Source organism: Podarcis muralis, chromosome 11 (genome assembly GCF_964188315.1).
Source record: "Podarcis muralis chromosome 11, rPodMur119.hap1.1, whole genome shotgun sequence".
Classification (NCBI taxonomy): Eukaryota; Metazoa; Chordata; class Lepidosauria; order Squamata; family Lacertidae; genus Podarcis; species Podarcis muralis.
The window spans coordinates 4,349,613-4,371,902 of NC_135665.1; the positions used below are offsets into that span (position 1 = coordinate 4,349,613).

Below are 22,290 nucleotides of genomic sequence, written 5' to 3' on the forward strand. Positions count from 1 at the left end.
GATTTAACCACTGCCGATCTGAAAGAGAAGAGACATTAGCTCAAAATGATAGGTTGTTTTAACTAAACTGTATTAGTCACAAATAGGAGTAAATTGTAGCTTGAGCATTTTATCTTTACTGTTTACATAGCACTTTACACTATATTCAGAGTATATTGATAGTTATACATAACTATGATCTGTACATTCATAAATGTACATACGAATATTTCCATATTTATAGTCATTTCTATGCTTAAACTTCTGTCAGTCCATCCATGGATGCTATCAGTTATAACTCTGTAACATTACTTAGCAGACGTTAGCTAATTCCAAGTTAAGCATTAAATGCTTTATCCCTCTCCCACCACCATAATGCAATATGCTTTATTTTAAGGTTGAATTCAATGTTTGTAAATATTCAGAATTCATATCCTGTTCTACCAGAATGAGAACTTTTGAAGCATTAGTCACCTTGCATTTTAAATGTGAAAATTTGTAATGCAAACATTTCTGCTTTGATTTTGGCAATTTCAAATATTTAAATCCCATAAAGGACAAATCATCCATATATATTAATTAACACAGCATGGTATGTATCAAATTCTGTCAGAAACTATTTGTCATTGAACGTTATATGTCAAATATGGTAAGATTTCTAAAGATAGCATTAACAGGCCACGTACGAAACTCCGGCTAATGCTAGACACGACTGTATGTCAAGCCATGCACCAAACAATAGTCATAGTTGCACATCACAGTAGATGAAGGTTTAGCATGATGTACAAAAGACAGAACAAGCCCAAGGGAGCCTCAGTACAGCTTGCTCCTCCCTTCCTGACAGATCGGAAGAGAATTTCAGCTGTATTTAGTTTTGCTTTCCCTGAATCTGTTTATCATGTTCTGTACTCCAGAGTAGGGATTTGTGCATTTTGAACTTGATCAGCTAAATGTGTGCTTGTAAAGGATATTATTTATGATGCATCATATGAGTGTTTCTCAAATGATATCATCTCTGATTAAAATGGGTACACTTTTTCAGTTTCAGGTTCACAGGAGTCAGTTGCCCCCATCATGTATGCATTATGTAAAGGACATCCACACAGAGCGGCTCCACTGCTGCCAAAGTGATACAGCACCAGCATTTACCTCTTCCCTGGGCTCTCTTTTATATGTTGTCCTCACAAGTTAGGCACATTTTCTGGCATGTTTTAATCCCGGCCAAACCAACAATTCCCCTTTACCTCACAGCAGTCAGACCATAAAGTGTTTTGCAATCATGCCCATTTAACTAGTTAGCACCAAACTAACTATATGCGATGCTTGAGCGATGCAAGCTCTCTCTTTCAAAAATTGCCAGCACCAGGATCTGATCCAGATAAAAAACCTAGTGTAGCGGTAGCTGGGTGTTAATTCTTTGCCTTCTGCTGTAGTCCTGATTCAGATCAGGGAAATGGTGTGTGTGCCTGCAATTTACATTGAGAAAAAGCTGCCACTCATTCCAGGAGGAGCTCTCCCTGATCACTATGCAAATTACAGATGTAGAGGTCTCCATTCCCCACACTGGGATCCTGAACTGGTTTGGGGGTCCCATACTGGCAATATATGAATGAAAATGCCCTAGCCACTCTGGGCAGCTTACAACAGATATAGAAACATAATAAAGCATCAAACATTAAATACTTCCCTATACAGGGCTGCCTTCAGATGTCTTCTATAAGTTGCATCAATATTTTATCTCCTTGATATCTGATGGAAGGGCATTCCACTTTCTTAATAATGTGGAATTAATAACACTGAAACCTCCCTTCACAGGCTTAGGCTAAACTAGGAAGCAATTCACACACACCCTGGCAGCCAAAAGCTCCTTCTGTCTTCAGCACCCCTCACAAAGCAGTACAGTTCCTGATGAAATATTTAATCTTTAGTTTCAGCTGGATTGAAAATAGCCTTAATGTGAACCTTTTCTGCATGTTTTTCAGATTTTCTTATGTGTTTGATGCTTTATTATGTTTTTATATGTATTAGGGACCAAAATCAGACCAACTGTTTTACACCAGAGCATGGAAAGCACATTTATAAAATATAAAACAACTGTTTTAATCACCCTTTGTAATTCTGCTGATGTTTTGCAAAGGATACTAATAAGCACTCATGGTTATGTGAGTTGTGAGATGCCTTTAGCAACTCATTTGTTAAACAGTCAGTTCCTTCAGAGGATATGTTCAGAGTCATTATAGGAAAAATGCAGGTGCCCATTCTGACAGAAACTTGGTAGTTCGTGCTGGACATTTAGCAACTGCATATACAACTTTGCCCCATAATGAAAGCAGGCAAGAGAGAAATTTACAATGGCTGATGCACTCAGTGTTTCTGTTGGAGTGTATGTGTAGAAACTAGGACCACTCCTTCGAACAGGGAACTCGGGTGGTGAGAGTCAACAGAAATAAAGCCAAGATGGGGGCTACTAAGAAACGAGAGAGAGGTATCAGCATGCTTAGGGGAACACTAAAGTGGGTAGACATATTAATGTAACCCCACCCACCCCAAAAGCAGCTCAGCATGCTCAGTAGGTTGAATGTGAGAAACGCAGAAGGATGTGGGGTTAGGATAACGGAATGCTGGAACACTCCTGTTAGTTTACACTGAAGCATTGGGTTGCCAGTCCCATTTGTATAGTACTGGTTCCCAAGAGATGCAGGGATTTCAGAAGTGGAACAGTAGCCAACACAGAAATGATTGGCCCAACATCTCATGGCCTGTTCAGATTCCATAACTGTATGTGTAACCTTAAGGGTTTTTTTGTCCTCACATGCATAACTTTACACTTATGCATGAATCTCATCTGCCATATTGTGGTTATTTAGCCACTGGATCCATTTGGACATACCATTTTTGGAACTCTTTTAGTCTTGGATTTTCAGTCACCTGAATAAATTGCTGTTATCAGCAAACTCCTAAACTTGTTTCATTTCCTACTCAAATTCTGAGGTTAGTTACTGGATCCTTTACAATTATGGATCGTTTTAGAAGTGTGTTGCTTCAGTGGCCGATGAAGAATTAGTTTTTGTTCTTGACATCGATGTATGTGTGATGCGTATGAAAGAGTGGGCACATTTGTACACTCTGGTCATGCAAATACAATTGTATGAATCTGAACTACAAATATTTTTCACAATATGAAAAAACAATTGAACAGAAGCAAGCACTGTTTCAAATGGGATTAATCTCACACATGGCAATGCTTTTTTGCTTGAGAAATTCACAATAAGTTTAAAAAATAATAACAGTCTTGGGGTTGTCAGTTCTCCCTCTTAATACCAAACCTATGCTCAGGAGTTCCATTGAAGAGTATGGAAAATAATGAACGTGATTGTCTCTTTCCCTATGGCTGGGAGCCAACATCTTCATCTGCCCCAGCTGCAACAAAACATGTCTCTCCTGGATCAGTCCTTACAGCCACAGCAGGCGCTGTAACTTTCCAACTGTTTGCCTTTGCCCCCAAAGGCACACTCTTCCATTGTCTCCTGAGACAGACGGAAGCCAATCAACCAATGATAATGAAGGTGGTGGTGGTTTTTCAATGTGTTCTGAATGCTATTGTGTGTTTTTGGAAGGTTTAAAACTGTTTTTGGAATGCTTTAAAAATAAAAATTATTGATAGGTTTGCCACCCTGGGTTCCTTCAGGACAAAGGGTGGCATATAATGTAAATTAATAATCAACAACAAGAATAATACATATAATGTAAAGGGTGGCATATAATGTAAATTAATAATCAACAAGAAGAAGAATACATTATTAGTTGTACTTGTTGTTTATAAAAATAATTTAGCTACCTCCCTGCTCACTCTGACTACAAATCAATTATGAATAAAATATAAATTAAATAGAACTCTTTGTTGCACTTCATGCAAATATTTCACTTAATTTTTTTTTAAAAAATTAACACTTAAAAAAATTAACTGAATACACTACAGCAAAAATCAAAACCCCTTTCCCTCTCAGTCCTGACTACATTTACTTGGAAGTAAATTCCACTGAAACCAAAGGCATATAAAAGATTGGTGTATCAGTGTCAAAAATTAAAGAAAGAAATCTATTTGAGACAATTATACCCACCAGATGGCGATCTTGGAACATCAGTAACTACTGCGTATCAAGAAAGCCTTTTTCTTGTGGGATTAAATTTAACATTGATTCCAATATTTGACTTGATCCTACAAGAGAAACATGCCAGCAAAATATTTTCTGCATGCACATTTTTTAAAAATGCATTTGAAGGCAGGGAGAAAACTCTGAAGACAGTTGCAATTTTGCATATTTCAATGAGCCTTTTGCAAGAATCGAGGGGGACGGAGGTGGAAAACTGATATACTTCTGTGACGGACAGCAGAGCCAGACCAGAGTCTGGTAATGCAGTGCCTCAGAAATTCCACCAGAGAGCTGGAGCCTCTCTCTGATTGGCTACCAAGACAGCCAACCGGGGGGGGGGGGGGGGTGGAGCCAGCACTTTGGGCATGAGAATAAAAGGAGCCGTTTCTGAGGGAGAGAGTTTTTAGGGCTTGGTTTGAGTTGAGACATAGGGCTCAGGTTGAGAGAAACCAGAAAGTACCTTACCTCCCCAATGGAAAATTTAACTTATCTTGAAATACCAAAAGAGTGAAGAGCTTTCACTCTTGCCAGGATCTCCCTTCAGCCGTCCAGGAAGGCTGTTTCAGGGATACACCTTATTAGGAGAGAAAATGCCCTTGTGGTATAGAAATAACAGAATATGTTTTTCTCCACAGCCAGCGTTACACAAACATACCTGCTAGGTTTATCCTGCCAATAATACACACATTTCCAGGACACACAGGGCAACACTATATCTCCTCACTGCTCCAAGATGTAAATCCTGATACAACATACTCAGTTGACAGATATTGTACTGCTATGATTGACATATGTCAGAGGATGGTATGTGCCACACAGCAGGTCTAAAACTGAAGGTTTGATTTACATGTTTTATGTGTTTTTATCTTATGCTGATCCATGACTGTAATCAAGATTTTTAGCAACTGTGCATATAATAATGTGTTTAAGCCTCTGACATCTTTATATTTAGTTCAAGTACAAATTTAGAGTCTGCCTAAGACTCTAAATCACTAAGTTTTCCCTCACACAAGATTCCCAAAAGATAGCCTGTGATAAATTGTAGACATACATGTAACGGACATAACACAAGGTGGGTCCACTATATTTAACTGGGGGCAGTTAGTGGGGTAAATTTGCAGATAGGTTATTGGCGGTTAGAGGTGGGATCTGCTATGACTTCATAGATGTTGTCATCATTGTTTTGATGGGTTGATTTGTCTTCCTGCTTCCCTTTCAGTGCAAAAATACTGCAGTTGTGTGAAGTACTATATTGACCAGTATATGCTGACCATAGCAGTTGGGAAAACTTTATACTTTTTTATTTTTATTTAAAAACAAATCCAATGTAATGGTGTCTTCAAAGTAAATCATCAGCTAAAGTTCTTTATTGGATTTATATCCCACTTATCTAGTCAAATACTGCCCAAACCTTTTTAGCTGTTACAGTGGAGAAAGACCACAGCACATTGGTAGAGCACATGCATTGCTTACAGAAAGCCTCAGGTTTCTAGTTAAAAGGGTCAGGGAGCAGATGATGAGAAAGACCTCTGCCAAGACCCCAGAGAGCTAACACCTGTCAGAAGAGACACTTGTTGCAAATATTTTAAGCAGTCATGGCTTCCTCCAAAGTCTCTTGGGAGTTGTAGTTTGTTAAGGGTGCTGAGAGTTGTTAAAAGACCCTTATTCCCTCACAGAGCTATAATTCCCTGAGGGTTTAACATCTAATCCCTGTTCCAGGGGATCTCGGAGAACTGGAATTCTGAGGGGAACAACACTCAGAACTCTTTAAAAAAAACTACAGTTCCCAGGATGCTGTGGGAGAAACCATGACTGTTTAAAGTGGTAAGATACAGTGGTACCTCGGGTTACAGACGCTTCAGGTTACATACGCTTCAGGTTACAGACTCCGCTAACCCAGAAATAGTACCTCGGGTTAAGAACTTTGCTTCAGGATGAGAACAGAAATCGTGCTCCAGCGGCGCAGCAGCAGCAGGAGGCCCCATTAGCTAAAGTGGTGCTTCAGGTTAAGAACAGTTTCAGGTTAAGAACGGACCTCCGGAACGAATTAAGTACTTAACCCGAGGTACCACTGTACTTTTAAATGTATAGTGCTGATAGGAAGTTGCCTTATACTTGGGCCCTGTGTTGCAGTGCTTAACTGGTCCTGCTTTTGAATTACACTGAAGTGAGTATCATTTCAGAATGTAATTTAGCTACTTTGCTGAAGCTTGCAGGGAGTGCAATACTTTTCACTTACTTTTCTTTCTCTCCATTTCTCTCATCTCTAATGACTTGTGAGAGTACAGCAACCCCATTATTTCTAGATGGTGAATGTGAGTCTCACCAAGAATAATTAAGTTGCTGGATTGGGGTAGAGGCAGGTGTTTTGAAAGAGATAGTGAAATGTAGTCAGGAACAGAAGTGGTCACTGTTGCTGCAATCCAAGAACAGAAGTGTGTGAGATATCATTCATTAGGTGTCATGAGTTGACCCATTCAAAATACAGGAGTACTTATCTCAAAATATATAATGAGTAATAGTCTATTAACAACATCTTCTGTAAACTAAGTAACATTTTGCTAAAATCTTTAGGAATAAAAGCCTTTCAGAGCAAATGATGCATCAAATTCAAACAGGCCATCAAGATTGCTAATGGATTTTAATAGCAGCTATTACAGCATAATGGTGCTTTCCCAACAGCTATTTGTTTATAAAATTTTCAGTTTACAAGACCTTATGTCCAATCCCAGGAGACAACCCTCAATCATTTATAATCATTTGGTTCAACCTACAAATAAATGCTGCATCATTCATGTAGGTTTGCCAGATTGGCAACCCAAAGAATTGGTTTGTCTTTCCGTCTCATGATGCGGTGAGAGATGCAGTTAGTGAGCTGGGGCAGAAAGCAGCCCATGCCCACTGACGACAGTGGGAACCTGTGCCCTTACCAGAGGCATCAGAGCCAGTGGAGAGCAGGATCCTGTAAACCACCCAGAGAACTTCTGTTATAGTGCAGCCTATAAACCAGCCTTCCCCAACCTTGTGCCTTCCAGATGTTTTCAACTACAACACCCATCACCACTGACTTGTAGCTATGCTGCCTGTGGTTGATGGGAGATGTAACCCACAGCTTCCAGAGGGCATCAGGTTGGGGAAGGCGACAAGAAACAGAATAAATAAAATGCTGCATAGAAGTGCAACTGCTGACTGGCTAGAAGGCCTTGCTCACATGGACCCTGCTGTCAGAGGGAGATACAGAGCACTTCTGGTCAATTAGCAGCTGTGTGCCTTAAGGACACTGATCCAGCGGCCTTCTGCCTCTAACTTCCTTATGCCATCTTCTTTTACAGTTATGAGGCTGCCTCAGACTCTGGCTGCATACACACCATTCTTTTACAGCACATTTCCCTGCCCAAAGAATCCTGAGAACCGTAGCTTACTCCTTACAGAGCTACAGTTCCTAGCACTCTTAACAGACCACACTTCCCAAGATTCTTTTGGGGAGGAAATATGCTTTAAATATATGGTGTATACACAACCGCAGTCCCAACTCAGTGGCAGTGGTCAAGTACGCCTTGCTGGGCACATCTGCCTTTGCATCAGAACACTCAAAGCAGCAATGGCTAGCCTGGGCTGTCCAGGTGGTCTTGCCTTCCAACTTCTTTCGGCCCCAGCTAGCACGGCCAAAAGCCAGGAATGATGGGGAAAGACAGGTGCAAGTGAGCCCCCCCTGATTTAAAGGAAATCCTTCAGACTGCCAGAACTAAAATTTTAGAGGGATTTAAAAAATATACATACATACTCTTTCAATTATTTTGTCTGAACTACTTTTCAATAAGTGTGTGTGTACACACACACAGATATTCCTGAACAGCAGAATCCTCTGTAAATAGAAAATTTTAAAATGCAAAATAACTAAGGTATTTTGGGACATCCCCAACACCTAGGATTTTGTTTGTTTTTGTTTTGGGATGTGTGTGGCCCCTTTTAAGGTGTGAGTCAGTGTTGTTTTTTACCTATTTGGGAAGTTGACCTTTTTGCTTTTTCTTGAGTGGGTTGCTTTGTTTTGCCTATTTGTGGGGTCTGTACTCAATTTCTTAAACAAGCTATGGAAATTTGTGACTAGGCACAAAAGAGCCAATATGTGCTAGTGCCCATGATAGTTAGCCAAACATTTCCCTGGTCTTGAAAAGTTTGGGGGCCTTGAAAATATTGCTGCACTGAGGCTTCTAGAATTGATCTAATCTCACTGGATGATGTGATTTTACTTTTAGAACTAGAGCTCCTGGCCACTAGGTGGCCATAACTTTCCACAGAAACAGCAGCATTTCAAGAGAATATGTTTGTTAAGGTTTTGTTTATGCCACACAGTAGTCATTTTGAGTTTTCACAGTACAGAAATGCATTCTTATTTTCAAGTCACCTAGTCCTTATGTTAAAAGGTCTGTGTGGAAAATCTGTTGCATTTGTGCAAAATGTCAGTTTCTGGCAATAAAATCATGAAGCAAACATAATGAAGGCAGAGAAGAGGCCTGGATGCAGTATGATGAAGAAGTTGTGAACCTATTCCTTTCCCTAACTTTTTAAATAAGAAAACCAGTCTAATTGTAAAGGTTAGTGTATCAAATTAAGACCAGAAAGGACCAGGCCCAAATCCCCACTGAGCCATGAAGCTTATTGGATGACCTTAGGGTTACTCCCTAATTCTTAGCCTAACCTACCTTTGTAAAGATATAGGAGAGAAACATGTACATCACTCTGAGCTCCTTAGAGAAAGGGTGGGATAAAAGAATATGAACAACCATAAATGAACTTTCAATGGATAAAAGAATTAAATAAAGCATTGGCAAGTAAGCATATATCAATGTGTCCAAACTGTGAAAAGCAGATGTTTCTATGGCAGAATGCATGTTCAACTGCCATGCCCACTCATACTTCCTATATCCTCCCCTTTCTTGCTCAAGAGTGGCATTGCTAATCTTGTCCATAATGGCCACCATTGCTTCTTATGCCAGCTGAGCACAGCAATCGCAAAAATGATTGTAAAGCAAAAATGCCAGCCCCGAGTACCATAGGCATAGTCCATTTTTTAATATACCTTGTTTCTACAAATGCATCTTTCCTCAACTTCTGCAATGGTAATGCCAATACATGGGTGGAAAAAAATCACTGAGACAGCATGGCTAGATACAGAATTTAAATTACTCTGACACACAGTCAGCATGCAATATACTGAAAACACTGTGTGTGTGTGTGTGTGTGTGTGTGTTACTACGCTGATACCCACACTGGACAACTGGACGATTGACTTGACATGTTGGCACACAAAGCTTTCTACCATGATTGGTGACAATGCAGTGATGAGAATGCCATTTGTATTCAGCCTTACCTCTTTTTTCCTATTTCAAGATAGACCACAAATCAGGGCTGCAATTCTTTCCCATGCCTTCTTTTAATTTAAGCCATTCTAGCTATTACCACAATGTATTTAGGAATTACTGTACACTGCAATCCTAAACATGGAAATCATATTGATTTGTATGGTGCTAGCTCCCAAATAAATGGGAACTGGCTTGCAGCCTTAATCTCTCTCTTTTTTTTTAAAAAAAAGGCAATGTGTATTCTGTTCTTGAAAATTAGAGCACACAAAGAATATGTCTGATTCTAGTCTTGGTTATTCCATTGATAATGGTGCTGAATGTAAATAACAGAATTTACACTGGTATGATAAGAACTAAAAGAGCTCCTGTAACCTTCTGCAACTTTGTGCATATTAGAGTTGCACGAACTGCTTAAATATTTTCTGGGCTACACTAAAATTTAATTTGGGATGTCAGGATTTTTTTACTCTCCATAAAATAATGGAGACACAATCAAATATTTCATCAGGGAATTCAAACCACTGTCCCAGATCTTCATAAATACTGTATTGTCTAAAATGACTTATCTCAGTTGCAACTTGGGCTCAGATTTATTGTACAGTTCATCAACTTCTCAGCATGCTGGATAATGAATGTTTCATTTACATTGCTAATTGACAAGCCATGGTTCCTTCAACCTTTAACCCTTAAGATGTATCACAGTATCACCATATGTCAATATAATTGCGTTTAACTTTGCAGATTTAAAGAACAGGACAAAACAAAAGCTTTAGTAGCTGCACATGAATATAGTTACATAGGAGGCCACCAAAAGGATAATAATAAATGTAGATGTGGACTTACACAATGGCAAAATCAGCAATCTAAGAAAAATATTCTCATGTTCTCTCTTAGTATGTCAATACAATTTCGAAAATAAAATCTTAAATTAGGATATTCTCATGCAAACTGTATTATATGGAGTAAAATCACTTCCTCATGCTTACTGGAAGCATAGTCTCAGTCAAATATTAGAATATACACTTTACAGGGGAAATTGTTGCATGCTTAAAATTTGTGTCCTTGAGAGCAGCAAGAGGTTGTAGTATCATATCACAGAAGATGATGTATCAGAGATCAGGGTGGTGCCCAGCAATTGCCCCTCACATGCCAGTAATGGTTAAAATCCTTTGGGCCTATGCCTTCAAGTTTATTCCATAAACCAGTAGTTTCTCAGACCTATCTATATTTAGATGGAACAGTATGAGAATGGTTATCGTAAGATAAGGCTTCAGATGGCACTTGGAGTAAAGAATCCTTGGATGTTATCCATGCTGACTTACTGCCAAGTATTAGCATTTCACTCTGGTGAGAAACTAATGTGTCACTTGAACACAAGCTGAGGTTTATGTAACCCCAACAGCTATTTTGGTGGGAATGGACCACCAGAGATTTATAAGCCACATCAGATGGTGAGAACCTCTGTGCAGGCTTGACCACACAAAGTGCTACATGTTGGCCACAGTTCCATCTCCATCTTCAGGGGTCATGCTTGTTACTGAAAGAGTTCCTAAAGAGTTCCCAAAGAACAAGGGAGCATAAGATAAGGCTTTGTAGCTTTCTTTCAGCTATTTAATAAAATATTTAGCCTTCACCCATTTCTGAGTTCATTGTTTTCTGAATCTTTTTTAAAAAATCGTTTCTCCTTTGGCAATATAGAGGTGCACCTAGGGCTGTTCCAGTGCAAAAGTAACTTTTGCCACTAATAAAGTGTGTGCATTTGGCAGATGTGAACATCCAGAGGTGTGTATAAGACCTCAATCTCTATCATATATGCTGATATAGATGTCGTGTGTACCATGTACTACAGGACCTAGACAAAAAGATCACGAGTGTCCCAAGATGTTTTAAGGACCTCCTACCTTTCAAATTAAAAACTATTACGGTGGATGTATCTTAATGAACATGAGGAAGTTCAATTCCTTTGTAGAATTGACGGCTACTTAGGCCAATAGCAATGAGAAGGTCAATGTGTGCACAGCAAATAAACAGAATAAAAAAGATCAGCTTACAGACTTGTGAAATTAAAACAAAAAAAGAAGAGTAATAACTGTTAATTCATGAACTTGCTTTGGCTACTAATGCCAGAATGCCAGAAATTTAAATTTTCATGTTTCAAGTAAAAATATTAAATTAACTGCAAGATGACAATGAGCTATCAATTCCAGGATAAACTCCCCAAGAAGAGGGAAAGTCACTACAGTGGTACCTTGCAAGACGAATGCCTCGCAAGACAAAAAACTTGCTAGACGAAAGGGTTTTTTGTTTTTTGAGCTGCTTCGCAAGACGATTTTCCCTATGGGCTTCCTTTGCAAGACGGAAACGTCTTGCAAGTTTGTTTCCTTTTTCTTAACACCGTTAATACAGTTGCGCCTTTTTTGAGGTTTTTAAAGACTTTGGTGATTTTTGAAGCTTTTCGAAAACTTTCCCGACACCGTGCTTCGCAAGACGAAAAAAATCGCAAGACGACAAAACTCGCGGAACGAATTGATTTCGTCTTGCGAGGCACCACTGTATACTAAATTCAATGGTGGAGCAGTCTCTCCCTTGGGAGGTGGTGGACTCTCCTTCCCTGGAGGTTTTTAAGCAGAGGTTGGGTGGCCATCTGTCATGGTGCTTTAGCTGAGATTCCGGCATTGCTGGGGGCGGACTAGATGACCTTTGAGTCCCTTCCAACTCCACAATTCTATGAAACCAGGATCAATTTTTTTCTACCTATTTTTTCCTTCCTTCAGAGCATCAGAACTAGGTACAACTAGAAGGAGGATTTCAAAGATAGTGGCCTATTGGTAATGGCATAAAATCTGAGGCACAACAGCTTGATTTTGTTTGTACAGAAATATGTACTCAAGAGGAGCAAATAACTTGTTTTCCTCTACTTTGAATGCACATCATTCCTTGAATCATCACAAAGCTTCTGCGTCATTCTCCAAGTAATACTGATATCATTCACCTTGGTCTGAATGACTCTCTGACTGTATCATATAACCATTACTGTACATTTATACCCTGTTGTCATATGTATGTTGCTTATTGTATGACTGCAGCAAATCTTCAAATTATTTCTGCATGTGTTAAAGAGAGACATTTCATATCCATGTCAATGTAACAATTTCCTATAGAGGCAGCTGTAACCTATTATGTGGTGCAAGATTAAGTGATTACCATATATCATCACCTGACATTGAGTTCTGTGACATTTAAGGTCACTTTCAGCCAATCCATATCTGTCATGGATGCTTTAGCAGAGATTCCTACATTGCAGAGGATTGAACTAGATGACCCTCGGGGTCTCTTCCAATTCTACAATTCTATGATTCTAAGGCACGAGTCTTTATCGGAGATCAAGGGCACATTACAGCCATGCAGAAGCACTAATGGAGGGTGTAAAGCAGAGCAGGGGAGGAATGCAGGCCAAGGAAAGTCCTGATGGTTGCGCAGAGATACCTGGATGGCCACATTCGACTCCTAAGCACAAGGTTCCCCAATCCTAATCTAGCTCAATATGATCTGTTTACTGACCACCAGCATCTCTCAGTGCTACCTGAGGTCCTTAACTGGAGATGATGAGGAGGCAGCATAAAAATGGATGCAAAGCATCCATCCCGACTAAACATTCAGAAAAATTTTCTGACAGTAAGAGCTGTTTGACCATGGAACGGTCTCCCTCAGGAGGTTGTGGACTCTCCTTTTTTGGAGGTTTTTAAGCAGAGGTTGGATGGCCATCTGTCATGGATGCTTCCTGCATTGCAGGGGGTTGGACAACCCTTAGACAACCCTTGGGTCCCTTCCAACTCTAAGATTCTATTATTCTAAGCCTATGGCTGTCAGCATTAGGGAAGCAACATAGCTCTGTGGTAAACATCTTCCTGTCATACAGGAGGTCCCAGTTTCAGTCCCTGGTATTCTCCAAGTAGGTTTGGGAATGTCCCACCTGAAAGCTGGAGAACTGCTTTCAGTCAATGTGGACAATACTGAGCTAGATAGACCAACAGTCTGACCAGTTAGAGTGCGGTGCTGATAATGCCGAGGTCGCAGGTTTGATCCCCATACGGGACAAACGCATATTCCTGCACTGCAGGGGTTTGGATCCTTGTGCTCCCTTCCAACTCTACAATTCTATGACTCTATGATTCAATATAAGAGAGCTTCCTATGTTCCTGCAGTATCTCAAGAAGGTGGTGACTACTTAATGTAGAGATAACTGCGATACCTTACACAGCAGTGGGGGAAATGCTTCAGTCTGCAGCAGAATATCTCAGTTCTTAATACTTTCAAAATAGTTGATCAGTGGAAACATTTCAGATTTTTCATCAGAATTTGCGTAAGGCAGATATACTGGTTTCCCCTCTATTGGCAAGTAGGCAAATTGCTTTTGTATTCTCAGCCACAGTTGAGCAGCCTTACTCTAGCAGCTGACAAACACAAATTTGTGTTGCTGCAGCTAAAGAAACACCCTATGACATGAAACTTGTGCAAAAGCTTTTGGGCCAGTAAAACATGCCAGACTACAAGTAATTGAGAGCAATATAGCACGTGTGTAGCACAGGGGTGGGGAATATCAAGCCTGTGGGCCAAATTTAAGTCTTCCAGACCTCTTTTTCTGCTGTAACCAAGCAAGAGCCAGCTACCCTACACTTATCCAGTACCCCACTCCTGGTGGAGTGGATCGAGTATTAGTTTGTAACCCAAGAGGCAGAAGTAGCTTCAATCCATAGATAGAGCTGAAAAAGACTTGTCTCAAACCCTGAATAGCTGCTGTCAGTCAGTGCTGAAAATGGTGAGCGTGTGTTTTTTAAGGAAGCCTCCCTGTTTTCCTCACCCTCCAAAAGCCAATGTAAGCTGCATCAGAGCTCTGAGGGATGCTAATTAGTGCTAATATATGTGTGCTGGGCACTGAGCTAGATCCCTGAACCAGTCCCAAGGAAATAGGATTCTCAGTGGATTGAGGTATAAATATTTTAAGCTATTTTCTCCCCCAAAATTCTGATTCCAAGCATTGAACTCAGGATCAACAGCAATGCACAGCGGCAAGAGGCAACATGAAGCTAGTCGCTACAGGGAGCAATTTAAAGTGACTTTCTCTTGGCAGCTGTTTGTGCATATTGGCCTGAAGATACTAAGATTACCAGCAACCTTAAACCACCTCAAGTGAACCAATATTGTTTTCCCCTGGCCACCCAATAGGTATCTGAAATGAGGAAGCCATCTCCCCAGAACCCATCACTGAGAAATGAGCACTCTGAAACTTCTTGATTTACATTCAAAGGGAGCTGTTTTTGCTTGAGAGGAACAGAAAGAAATGAAAAGCTTTTAACAACATACATCAAACTGTGCATTTGATGATATGAGTTAGATATATGCATATTTCAGTTGTCCATTTCCAGCTGCTTTTGTGGCACCAAACTTTTTTATGTTAACAGATCACATTATTATCACATTTAGAGAAGAGTAATGGCATAGGGTGTTGATACATCATTGGCAGCACAGAGTGCCATTTGAAAACATGCTTGTTCTTTGCATTTCTAATAGTGGGCCAGAGATACACTTGGGTTTTAGCATTAAGTTATTGCTTGCTAATAATAAAATGATTTAGCCCAAGAAATGAGCATAGGCTTCATAGAAAATAACTCATACCTTGAAAATTCTTAAAGCAGTCCTCTCTCAGTGGACTAGAATGAACCAATATGGGACCAGGAAAGATGTGGGAAAGATACATGAGAGACTCAACATTCAAATATATATATATATGGTTATATTAAATGAAATTGTCTTCTTTGTACAAGGACTACCGCTTGTACAACAGAACTTCCCCTCCCCCTTTTGTCCCCACTTGCCTCCTAGGTCCCAAATCTGCTCCAGGGGGTTGGGGAAAACCCAGAACAGATTGGATGAGGTGCATGGAGGAAAAGTGGGCAGGGAAGCTCCATTGTGCAAGCAGAACTCCTTGTGTGAATGGAATGACTTGTAGGATATGACCTATAAACTCAATTTTCCATGTGCCTATCTTTACAAAGCTGAGAATGGTCACTGGGCATGGAATACTGGTGGACTGTTGTGAGTAAAGGTGTATGCCGGAGGTGTCACTGTTTCTGCCTGCAGCAGGAAACATGAGAGGGAGGAGTGAGAAGCAAAGAAGGGGAAGGGCCACAAGCAGCTGGGTTTTTAAAAGAGTCACAGTTTCTTACCCGCAACTTCATTGAGTTTGGCTGCAATAACACAGGGAGGCACACAGAGTATCTGACAGCCTGCCTGCTGACAGAAGAGCCCCAACCTGTATGCAAGCAACCTGGGGCTTTGAGGCAGCAGAAGACAACCTAGGGCCACCTTGTGTTATGCCAATCAACAGATTGGCTCATGAGTCCAGGCCCCACAAAATCCTTTACGTTGACTTTCTGTGGTGACGTATGTGGTGAGGGTCCACCCCCCAAGTGCCAGAGTCAGTTGTGTTACCAATAACACTGTGAAGAACAAGACACATTTTTTGGTAAAGGGAAGGCAAAGGCCCCAGGCCTCAGAAGTCAAGCAACGAAACATAAAAATTCTTCCTGGCCCTGTCCACAAGGATCCACAGCAAACCATACTGTGTACAGACCGAACAGTTATCATACTGGTTGGGAGAAAGGGAAGGCAGTAAGAACACTGAGCCCAGCTCAGGCAACCTCCCCTACCATCTGCCCTGGCCAGCCCCACCCCCAACTAACCCATATTGAAGCAACCAGCCAAAGAGCATCAGCACAGCAAGTTAATTCACCCTTACCCTCACCAGTGCCAGGACACAATGGTGGCCCTGTCAAGGGGCAGAAACATGACTTCCTTTCCCTACATATAATAGGTCAAGAAGTGAATGTAACAAAATGGAATAGAGGTTGGTTACCTTTGCTTCAAGAAATATTATTGTATGAAGAATTGTACATACAGTACCATGGTCATAATGGAAATATTAGAGCAGCTTTAGACATGACCCTGGATACAAGGCTGCCACCCAAAATGGCAGCTCTGAATCAAGGCTCCTCCCCTTTCCCCATGACAACAACAGTGCAATTCCATACATGGCTGCTCTGAAGTAAAACACATTAAGTTCAAGGGGGGCTTAGTATTCCAAGGCAAATGGGTACAGACTGCAGCCTTAGTTAAGAAATACCCATATACACTTGAATGAATATTATAGGGTGGAATTCAACACTAGGCTATATCAGCTTGTCCAGCTGATGCCCCACCTCCCATGTGCTGTTTTGGAGATTCAAATTTGAACTTCAACATTTCAAATTTGAATTTTGAATGTGAAATCCTACCTCAAATTTGGGTGCTTTAGACTTTTTGGAATATCTTAATTGCTTTGATTTTGGCAGAAATATGAAGTCTCAAAATCTGCCAACTTAAATAACACTGCATGCCAACTATCAAATATCATCAAATAATGAAATAAACGATTTCAAGGTGTTCAACATAGATACCGTATTCAATGGATAGTTGAAAATTATTCAAATATGTAAAAAAAAACCTCTACAGGATAACTTTGAGAATTCTGAGAAGTAAATTCATTTCATCTTAGACAATAGAGTCTAACCCTTATCCACAGTCATAAATGTATATGGTTATAATGAAGCATGATGCTGTATTACTCAGTTGCTTCAATTTGAACCCATCTTTTTATTTTTTACTTTTTAGTAATTACTTGTAATGGAAGCAGATAATTAAGAAATGTTCAAGTTCAAGCATCAGAAACCAGCACCACAATATTTGTTGAACCTGAACAGATATGTTATTGTTATTTCAGACATGAGTTTTAATATTTCCTAGGGTATCAACAGTATCATAACTATCCTCCAAAGTAATCCACTTTATTGCTTAAACTTGTGAGGAGAGGGTATTCAGTAATGGATCTTTGGCTGCCCCATTTGTTCTCAGAAGGTGATTACTTAACTAGGAATATATCTGAGAAGATGAACTCACGACATACTTCCTGCTGTACAATAGCTGCATCATGAAGTCACCTACAGGCAAAGATTATCTGATGCTTTAAAAAGTATGATTTGTTTATGTGTGCAATGTTTTCAACATCTAAAAATATGATATATTTTCTTTTATAAAGAACGCAATTAAAATAATATATAAATATATACACACTGCAAATGTAGTAAAGATAACAAATTCATTTAAGCCCATTTAGGCACATTAGTAACACACCATGTGGCAGAAAGACTAGGACTACAAGAAGACCCCTTGGCGCTTTATTTTATATTAAATCCCTAATGGCCTCTCCTTATCTTTGCAAAAATATGCACACAAGTCCAGGCTATGCAACCATTGAAGTGAATGGTTATTTATTTGCTAAACAAGAGCCCTATGTTTAATGTTCCTTAGACGTAAGGTACCCTGCCAAAGTCTCATTCCTACAGCTCCATACATCATTTATTTTACCCTAACTCCTCAGAAAAGGCACCGGGGGGGGGGGGGGAGAGAGCTCACAAGTTAGTCAGAATTTTGTTTCAAATGCTATTACTAAAAGATTAAACAGCAGCATATTTACTTGGTTTGCTGGCGTCAAATACAAATTTCTATAATCAGCCTGAATGCCATCTCTAAAACGCCATGTGAATGTTTGTACAATAGAAGCAACATTTTAAATCATGTAATCCAAAGTTACACAAAGGGAAGCACATGTGAGTCTCCAAATTATGGTAACGGCTGAGTGCTGGGCAGTATACCTTGCACTACCTAAAGTAAAAAGTAAAGGCAAAGGACCCCTGGACAGTTAAGTCCAGTCAAAGGCCACTATGGGGCATGGTGCTCATCTTGCTTTTCAGGCCAAGGGAGCCGGCGTTTGTCCACAGACAACTTTCCGGGTCATGTGGCCAGCAAGACTAAACTGCTTCTGGCACAACGGGACACCGAGCGCACAGAAACACCATTTACCTTCCCGTAGCAGCGGTACCTATTTATCTACTTGCACTGGTGTGCTTTTGAACTGCTAGGTGGGCAGAAGCTGGGACAGAGCAACAGGAGCTCACCCCCTTGCGCAAATTCGAACCTCCAACCTAGCACTACCTATGCCTGAGGACAAGATACAGAAAGAAAAAGGAACTCAAAACCTTATAAGGACACATGGGGGGTGTTCCACCAAAGACTGGGGGCCTAATACAGAAAAAAATAGTCCTTTTTACTACTGTTGAAATCTGGTTCAAAAACAAAACAAAAAATCTTGAGTAAGATCCTCACAAGCCACATTCAAAGCATATATTTAAAGCACTATGATACCACTTTAAGTAGTCATGGTTTCCCTCAAAAAATTCTGGGAGCCACAGTTAAGGATGCTGAGAGTTGCTATGAGACCCCTGTTCCCATAACAGAGCTACAGTTCTCAGAGGGTTTGACAATAAACCCATTCCCAGGAAATTCTAAGCACTGTACCTCCATAAGGGGGTTAAAGGTAAAGGTAAAGGGACCCCTGACCAACTCTGGGGTTGTAACGCTCATTTCACTTTATTGGCCAAGGGAGCCGGCGTACAGCTTCCGGGTCATGTGGCCAGCATGACTAAGCCGCTTCTGGCAAACCAGAGCAGCACACGGAAACGCCGTTTACCTTCCCGCCAGAGTGGTACCTATTTATCTACTTGCACTTTGACATGCTTTTGAACTGCTAGGTTGGCAGGAGCAGGGACCGAGCAACGGGAGCTCACCCCATCGCGGGGATTCAAACCGCCAACCTTCTGATCGGCAAATCCTAGGCTCTGTGGTTTAACCCGCAGCGCCACCCGCGTTCCTATAAGGGGGTTAAGAGTCTCCTAACACCTCTCAGTACCCTTACCAAACTGCAGTTCCCAGAATTCTTTGGGAGAAGCTATGACGGTTTAAAGTGGTATCACTGCTTTAAATGTATGGCATAAATGTGGCTTTAGAATACAAGAATACCTATAACCCTTGATTAGCATGCATCATTACACTAAATGGGTTTCTTAATGTTAGATGGGTGGAAGCTGGAAGTAAATAATACAAATTACAATATTTTTCAGTAACCCACAAGTTTGTGCCTCAGTTCATTTGAATGGAGCTTACATAGGAAATGAGCTGATATTGACACAATTTATAAAAGAGTACTTGTGTGTTATTCTCTATGGATATAATCCAGATCTATGTGTCGTGTATATCTATGCCTTGGCCCAAAGTTAAATGTAAGAGCTACTTGATGCAATAAAAATGAGGTAGGAGTAACTCACTCCGGATTGGGCCCGTGTCTACTGCAGCCACATATATCCTCATGTTTGGAAAGAATACTGACCAGAATGCACCTGCTTATATTATGTCACATGTTCCCTGCAAAATAAATCAGAGATGCCACACATCACAACAGACATGTGTTTGCAGGTCTAGAGGCCATCTCTATGTCAGAAAAATGTCAAATGTGAAGCATTTATTAGTGGCCTCTGTGCCAAGGCAATCTAAACACATACTACAATAAGATAAAGGGTAGCAAGTGGATGGATGACTGATGCAAGTGCAAAAAGCTATCATTATATTCACCAACACACACAAACAAGGCATGCACACACAGTTGCCCAGTAAATAGGTCTGAGTGACTTTTTAAAACAAAAAAACAAAACATTTAAATTGTAAGCTACACCCACTGAGTAAATATTATTCATCTTCTTAAGAGAAAACCAATTCTACTCTAAAGTCACTTTGATAAAATAGTTGTCATTTATAAGGAAATCCCAGCAGGGAACAAGCATATATATACTCTCAGGGTATAGTATAATGCAGGGCAAAAAGGGTAAAATGCAAGAGAAGAAACTGGCAGTCCCAGAAAGCAATATTTTGATATCACTTGGAGAAATCTCCCAGGAAAGGCAAACACCACAGCAAAGCTAGTCTCAATCTTCAGCTGTCACTTTCAAAAGCATTAACACTGCCAATTATACTGGCATTAGCAGACGTATCTGACAAATTTTTGTTTTGTCAAGTTCATATTTGTCACAAAGATGATGCCAGATCCAGTCAGAATGGCAGATACAAAACCTGCAGTCACATCCAGAATGCTTTGCAAGTTGTCTAATAACATATGATTTAAAATGCCTGGGAAAGAAATACGTCAATCACAGGAAGTGGCACACATCTCATGCAATGCAGCAAACAACGCCGTGGGCAAAGCTAAACAATCCCATCACATGTCGCTTTCTCCTTACCTCCAAATTCATATACACAGTGCTAACAGCTACTTTTATTTCTCCATCTGACACCTCTTTCAGATCCTTGAGCATGGCCTCCTCAATCCTTAGCCCTGTGGGACAGACAGGAAAATTATTCATACGTACTAAGAATCAGCGAACTGGAATGTAACAAAGAACTTGACTTTGAGAAGAATACTGGATGTTTTTGAATACTGAATAATGGTTTTGTTTGTCATGCTAAGCAACCCAACAAATAACAATTCATTTCTACTATGTAAAAAGTAAATCTGCTCCTTTTTTGCCTTGAAGAAAAACTGGGATGATTCACTACGGGCTCAATATTTTGCTGTACAAGCACCATAAAAGAGCAATGCAAACCCTCTTACACTAGACTTGGAGGAGTGGATTAGGTGGAAGTGTATTTCTACCCAGCTCTCTCCCAGCCCCAGGTAAGCCCTGTCTCCTCCCTCCTGCCGCCACCAAGGGAGGAAGCAGAACGCTTCAATACAGAGCATTCTGAGGGCTGGGCAGGGCTGAGCCAGCCAAGGAGCCACTCTCTCCCCAATATACCGTATTTTTCGCTCTATAAGACGCACCAGACCACAAGACGCACCTAGTTTTTGGAGGAGAAAAACAAGAAAAAAAAATTCTGAATCCCAGAAGCCAGAACAGCAAGAGGGATCGCTGTGCAGCGAAAGCAGCGATCCCTCTTGCAGTTCTGGCTTCTGGGATAGCTGCGCAGCCTGCATTTGCTCCATAAGATGCGCACACATTTCCCCTTACTTTTTAGGAGGGAAAAAGTGAGTCTTATAGAGCAAAAAATACGGTACTCTCTTTACCACCACATGAAAGCATTGGTCCTGCCCACCCACCACTTCCCACTGCAGGTGCTTTGAGCAGCAGGACTGTGGATGCCTCGGTGGCCCTATCACTTTGCAAAGCCCAATAGCAAGGCGGTAGTTTGGATCGCACCCTAAGAAACTGTGCCTGCTGGATCCACAGTGTCCAAATATCTAATATTTGACCTGTAAATATAATCGCCATGAATTCTATCTCACCCACCAGAATGCAGCCAAAACAGCAGCAGCCACACTCAAACAGAAAAGCAGCAGTGTCATGCTTCTTTGAGTAAACAGACTATTTTAAATGTTCAAAAACTAAATAAATTGTGTGCATGAAATGAGAGCAGATGTAGAGCTGGGAGTCCTATCTTTTATGCCAACTTTTGTTCATTCAGCCCAGACACCGCGGTCTAGCTCTGAGGGTCTTCTGGTGGTTGGCACCTCCCTGCGAGAAGTGAGGTTACAGGGAACCAGGCACAGGGCCTTCTCGGTAGTGGTGCCCACCCTGTGGAACACCCTCCCACCAGATGTCAAAGAAATAAACAACTATCTGACTTTCAGAAGACATCTGAAGGCCGCCCTGTTTGGGGAAGTTTTTAATGTTTGATGTTTCATTGTGTTTTTAATATTCTGTTGGGAGCTGCCCAGAGTGGATGGGGAAACCCAGCCAGATGGATGGGGGTATAAATAATAATAAATTATTATTATTATTATTATTATTATTATTATTATTATTATTATT

General features: G+C 40.6%; 1 protein-coding gene across 12 annotated transcripts in view; it reads right to left on the minus strand.

The window, feature by feature from the left end:
* Positions 1 to 22,290, minus strand: part of PRUNE2 (prune homolog 2 with BCH domain) — a 137,388-nt gene that overhangs the window by 74,566 nt on the left and 40,532 nt on the right. For all 12 annotated transcript variants that reach the window (XR_013394599.1, XR_013394598.1, XM_077935984.1 and 9 more), the window contains exon 6: positions 20,722 to 20,816. Coding sequence is in view for 10 of the 12 variants with exons in the window: in XM_077935984.1 (XP_077792110.1) it covers positions 20,722 to 20,816 (95 nt within the window). In the remaining 2 variants the exon portion in view is untranslated. The remainder of the gene's footprint in view (positions 1 to 20,721; positions 20,817 to 22,290) is intronic.